Here is a 6,485-nt window from a genome sequence, read left to right on the forward strand (position 1 = left end):
TGGCATGAGAAATAAGTTTCATGAAGTACTTTTTAGTAGTCTTGCATTCATGTTGGAGTTCTTGGTTTTAGGTCAAAATTCTTAAGATAATCCACACTGATGCCCGTGATAGGATGAAGAATGAAGATCTTTGCTTGAGCCTGATTGGCCAAATCTGTGTCATCACTGTGGCAACTTTAATTCTTTTCTGTCTTTGATGAAAGAAATCATTCATGATAATTCTATTCTCATCATTTTATCGAGATGCTGATTAAATGAAGGGAATCTTCTGATTGCAGTCCTAAAAATACATGAATGTCCATGCATGGAGATAATGAAACCCGATGCTAATATCGCTCTGTTAATTTCGAAGTTAAAATCATACATTATATTGTCCCAGCAGGGATTTCCAGACTTCCCTCGCCCCAGACACCTTCTCCAGCTCACCCAGTGGGATCACAAGGCTTTCTCAGGCCAGCCAAGACACATAGTCTCTCTAGCGTATCCTAGTTATTCCCCGAGGCCTCCGCCCGGTGGGACATGCCCGAAACACCTCCGCAGGGAGGCGTCCAGGAGGCATCCGATATAGACGCCCCAGCCACCTCAGCTGACTCCTCTCGGTGTAGAGGAGCAGTGGCTCTTCTCCTCGCTCCTCACCCTGTCTCTGAGGGTGCGTCCAGCCACCCTGCGGAGGAACCTCATTTCAACCCTTTGTATCCGGGATCTTGTCCTTTCGGTCATAACCAAAAGTGAATGACTATAGGTGAGAGTATGAATGTAGATTGACCATTAAATCGAGAGCTTTGCCTTTTGGCTCAGCTTTACATTGTGAAGTTACTTTCCCTTTTAAGTGTTCCTAACATGGTATACTCTGACACCCTTGAAGACGTCGTGAAGCTTGGAGAGCAGTGTGACAGCAAAAGTTGTCTTTCCTGTGTAAGTCTTTATTCTAACCTTTTGAGGCTTCCTGTGAAGCAGAAGTATCATCGTTTTGACAGGGATACACAATCTGTCGACAACCCATGTCCTACGAGACAACTCACACGGCAGAAACCATTGTTCCTTTTTTTGCGATAAACAAAAGAGTGGGGATTCCGGAAAGTTAACAAACTTTGTCTTTCTACAGTGAACTACAGTCAAAAACGGCATATCAGTTGTAAATCTGTTGTTCAGTCAACACCAGTAAAATGTTATGGGGCTTAGCAAATGTTGTGCATTTTCTGTTCATCACGATCTATCTTCAAACTTCACTAACTCTTCATATAATTGCAAATCATTCCTACAGCTACCATATCCTTTAGCCTCTCTCTCTCGCTCTCTCCCTGGCTCAGCTGCCATTCCCATATTGTGAAGTACTGCTCATCAATCCCTCAGTGAGCGACTTCATATCAGTATGTTGTGATTTTTCATAAAATAATGTAATGTTCAATTCTATCATTTTTTTATTTTTATTTGTTTCTCACATTAAAAGACAAAATGTTTGGGACAACAGAGCATTTAGATTGTGCTTAGTCGGGTGGAAAAACTTTAATTTCCCCCTTTTTACATTTCAAAGTGAGACTGACATTTTTAGAAAAGTTATTTTGGAACATCCTCCTTCGTCTGAACTGAAGACCAGAATAGTGAGGAAAAAAACATTATTGTAAATAAAGTCAGATTTACTTTGCTCTTTTCCCCCCAATAGGATATTTCCATAACAAAGCTCCACGCCTGGCTCCTCATACAGCGTACGAGTATTGAGACAAAAATAAACATCATTTATAACTTACAATGATTTCAACTCAAATGATGAAGCTGTTCATCGTTGACTCATGCAAACAGTAAAGAAAATGTGTGTGTTCATTTAAATGCTTGGGCATGCCAGACACATTTATCAACCGGCTGTGGTAGCACATGCGAACACAGTCTCTAATTGCATATCATAACTTGTGTTCTGTTCAGGATGTCACTTGTTATTTACAGCTGATTGGTTGTTTGAAGTGTGTCTGTGCCAAGTGCACGGGATTTAAATACGTTTGTGTTACTCTGTGTCGGTTGCCACAATTCTCATATAATCAAACCTCCTGGTCACTTCTGTGCAAAACAATCACTCGGCATAGTTCTCGAGAGGAAGGAACCTATTGGATAAGGAGAGCTCTTGATTTTAATCCAGCACCGCTGTCGGGATGCTTTTCTTCCACAACAGATCTATAATCGGCAACGCGATATTGATTAGAACGGCAATAGTTGTTCAGTTTTTGTTACAAAAGGAATCTCGTATGAATGTTTAACGAGATACTGTTCACAAGTTAGCCTCATGCTAAGTAGATAAAAATTCATTTCACTAATGTAATGCCATTTGATTAAATGTGAATTGTGTTCTAATCTCTCCCAGCTCACTGCCTTGCCGCCTTCGAGCTGGGTTTTTCCAGACACACCAGAAGCTCGCTGCAGCACTCATGTGTGATTTAGGCTTCAATGGTGCAACAGTGTAGTGAAATTGCAAATAAATTTACCCCGACTCTGAAAGGAAATGTTAATGTTGCCAGAATGCATCCTCCGAGTTTGCATGTTCTTCATCACAGGGCCCCCCCATGAAAGACCAGGGTCTGGGGGTGCAGCCCTGCAAGCCCCATGAATAATACAGCAGTTCCTGAGGTCCCGCTCATTAAGGTAAGCCTTTATTGATTTCTCATTGTCTGAAAAATCATTGCCTGTCAGCTGATTCTTACTGGGTCAAAGTTCCCACCTAATTTAGATGGTACTTTAATGCTTGATTATTCAGTCATCCGGAGAACCCTACATTATTCAGTAACAAAACATAGAAAAATAAATATTAAATAAATCTTTATTATTTATTGAGTTACAAAAAAAAAACTTGGATGAGAATACAGTCTCATCTGGGATGAGCTCTGAAACATATCTTAGCTCGGCTGTAAAAACCAAAATAAAGAACCTTTGATCGGTAAGACAGTTTACGGAGAAAACTTAAGACACGCGTCAAAGACGAGTCAGGAGACACAAGCAAGCGCGGGACGAGCACGGTGTCTTTTTGTCCCATTTAAATTCAAGCGGTTATTGAAGTCAAAGCAAATCCAATTTAAACTCTCTATGTTGGGGGGATATCAGTAACTTAAAGCTCACAGGGCTGCATTTGATTGGTGGGAATTCACAATCAACATATTAAGAGCTGCAAACAGTATGCAGAGAGTATCACTCACCTCTGATTATATTATTGAATCTATTTCCTCAACAAAAAACTAATTATATGCAGCAAAACAGACCTAATGTAGTGAAGTTAAACAAACCCCCTTTGGCACTGATGTATTTTGGGATCCTGGCGGTTCCTGTTACGTTTCTTTTCCTCGCACAGAATTTGATTATCAGAAACAAAGTACATAAAGCCTTACAAGCTGGTATGGACTTATACTGGTGGTAAGTCTGCACGTCTTCGTTAGGAAGGCTTTTGTCTTTGAGTCACTTTAAAAAAAAGTTAAGCAGTTGTCACCATTATCTGCTAAGTTTCGCTCCTCCTCTCTCAAACACATGGACGAAGGTCAAGTTTCGACTCCAAGCGAAGCCGCAACTTTGGGAACTGGCTTAAACAAAAGATTTAGCCCACAATGCTGCTGCTGGCCTAGATAGACTCGCCGAACACACAATAGAATGGCTCTGCATAATTTAAAGCACATTTATGCCTTGGCAAGTCCAAAATTAAAGGACAGCTTGTCAGCCTCTTTTTAGATACATTTATGTCTGTGATGGACATGAGGAAGTTGAATCAATATTTAACTAAATGAATAGTATAACTGTTATAAGCATACTGGCGCTGCTGCAGAGACCCGTAGGAATATTTGCTTATCATAAGCTAAACTACACCAAATGCATCCTTACGCAAACCCGACATGTTTCATTGAAAACTGACTTCTCTTCAACTTGAGCTTCTTTTATGCTGATTTCACTTCAAAGAATTGTGATATTGATTGTTACAGTGCCCAAGCAGCCCCAGAAGCTAAATAGAGAACATATTCCGAGGTGAAACGTGTTATGTTTGAGATTTCCATTCTTGTTTCAAAAGTCATTTCCATTTCCAGTTAAGCAACAAGGCATAAGCCATCTAAGCTGCGCAAGGATGTCAAATCCTCGCACTTGGTGTTCCGGTTGCATCCCCTTTGAACGAATGTCCTTTCAAGTGAAATTAATCAATCTCTTTATCACTCTGGCTGTGTCATTACCCAACCACGGAGTGAGAAATGAAAGTGCTAATCACACAGCAAGTGGGGCTTTTGTGTGGGAGGGGCCCAGTTTTACTCCTCAAGCTGCTTTGGAAATGCAGTTTCAATTGAATTTGTAAAAATGAGTGCAAAATGAATCTGGAGCTCATCACCGATTCCCTTTTTAGAATCGCAGGGTATGACATGACCTTTCAATGCAGCTTTAAAAGATGATACACTCGCACATATGTGAGAATGTGTAAAACATAATATTATGTGTATCCCACAAATGATATTTGAGATATAAGGGTATGATGAATCAATATCAATACTGCATGCACTGTGCTGTTCAGTGAAACCACTTCAGGTGGACTTGACAGCTTCATGTTGTCCAGATCAAGCCAGAGGCCTTTACGCAGCCACGGTCACACTGTATCACCATGCACATAGAAGCTACACTTCTATGTGCATGTACTCATTTGTGAAGAAAAGTAAATATATTTGCTAGAATAAAGAAGTTAAAGAGCAAATATGTCTAGTAGTGTATGACTGGGATCAAATGCGGTTGATCCAGAGAAAGAGCAACACTTACCATATGCATAGCAAAGAAGAAGAAAAAGACACGCTACCTGTTTTCCATGAGAAGTGATGGTCCTTAGCAGAAACAATATCTGCATGGACTGACGAAGAACAGAGAGACAAGAGGAGGAAGAGGCCAAGGTAGTTCCCTGCTCGCCATGTCCATGCAATGACCCTGAAGTCATCTTTCAGAGTCATAGTCCAGCCCATTGCTTCCTCTCTTACTCCTGCGGGAAGAACATGAACTTCATCAGTATCTCACTCACAGACCTCGGAAAAGAAGTGGGCTGGAGGAACCAGAGGAAGAGATTGCAATAGCTCTTTTTAAATGGGGAAAGTGCAGGAGGTCTCAGATGCTCCGAGGCGGCTGCACTGAAGAATATTCCAGTGAAACCTTCAGCCCAGAAACGTGACAGTCGGTGTCACCTTCCGAAGTGCATAAGGCTCTCTCACATGTGAATCATAGTTTCATTATTTTTAATTCATATGTGCATGAGAACACACGTGATTCTCCTCCCACATGGAACAAATATAATTAATGAGAGGCTTGGGCATTGCAGCCTCCCATGAAAGTGGGAAGTGAAAAAAAAAATATTGAAGGAAAAGGATTTTAAGCCTGGAATAGTACATGGTATTAGTACCTTTTTACTACAGCTCATTTATGCTCATCTCCTGCTGCTTGCGATTCAGGTCCCAGTAGCGTTAGAGATTAATCCTGGATTCACTAATTGTGTTGTTCCAACAGCAGAATTAATGAATAAGGGACTGAATCTGTAACACCTGATGCTCCGAGACAATGACATTATGGTTGTCATGGTTATAATGATTGATTTTCCAAAAACAATTCTTGTTGTACTGTTGCCTTTGGATTTGTTGATCTTATTCTTATCATCCGGTAACGCACTTAATTATACAGCGTTTGTTTGTTTGTTTGTTGTCTCAGAAATCTAAAGGAATATTTGCTTCACATCAAAACTTGTAATTTTACCACCTGACAATTTAGTATAAACAAAAAAACAAACAAACCCTGAGCTGCAGAACAGAAACACGGAAAGTTAAGAAGCATATCACAATGATATGAAAGATACATTTTTAATCCGATTCATGTTTGCAGAACACTGCAACACAGTGGGTTTGCATTTACCTCAACTAAGTATCATACAGAGTATGTGATGGTAGATTAACAAACCAGCAGGCACATAACATTTAGGATTAGTTCAGCATGGCTTTCCTCTTAAAACGGTAGGTGCTTGTTAATATTGTGCTTGAATTAATTCAGGGAATTTTATTTCTTATTTTAGTTTTTTGTTGTTGCTGTTTAAACTGTGGAAGCATATATTTCTTTTGAAATAAGAAAGATTTGCCGGGTAAGGATGGCTTGACGCCCAGAAGTAATCTGTAAAATGGCCAATTTGAAATGTACTCTCCGCTTTTCCTCTGAGTTTGATTATTTCATAATCATCTAAAATATTTTCATCTCTTTACGTCAGAAGCTTTTAAACTTGAACATGAATCCCGTCTTTGGGAGTTCAACAGCTCTCATCAGTACTAATCTTTGACACACAATATCAAGACCGAGTTAATTGTTCTTTTGTTTAAAGATAAATCCACTTTATGGAATGTGTACATTTATTATCTATTACAGCTGCCTTTGTTTCACATCTTTTATGCCGAGGGGATTTCTTTTATTTGGATGAATGAGCACTCGGCTCAGCCATGTGCCAATTAGACGCC

The 6,485-nt window shown here is 40.0% G+C and overlaps 1 protein-coding gene across 1 annotated transcript in view; it reads right to left on the minus strand.

The window, feature by feature from the left end:
* The window catches only part of LOC137915588 (thrombospondin type-1 domain-containing protein 7B-like), a gene marked incomplete at its 3' end in the record, with an annotated part of 90,686 nt that extends 85,725 nt beyond the window's left edge, over nt 1-4,961 (minus strand). The window contains exon 1 of the mRNA XM_068758782.1: nt 4,802-4,961. Within this exon, the coding sequence (XP_068614883.1) occupies nt 4,802-4,961 (160 nt within the window). The remainder of the gene's footprint in view (nt 1-4,801) is intronic.
* Nucleotides 4,962-6,485: the final 1,524 nt, after the last annotated feature.

Source organism: Brachionichthys hirsutus, unplaced genomic scaffold, assembly GCF_040956055.1.
Source record: "Brachionichthys hirsutus isolate HB-005 unplaced genomic scaffold, CSIRO-AGI_Bhir_v1 contig_749, whole genome shotgun sequence".
In the NCBI taxonomy this organism is placed as follows: domain Eukaryota; kingdom Metazoa; phylum Chordata; class Actinopteri; order Lophiiformes; family Brachionichthyidae; genus Brachionichthys; species Brachionichthys hirsutus.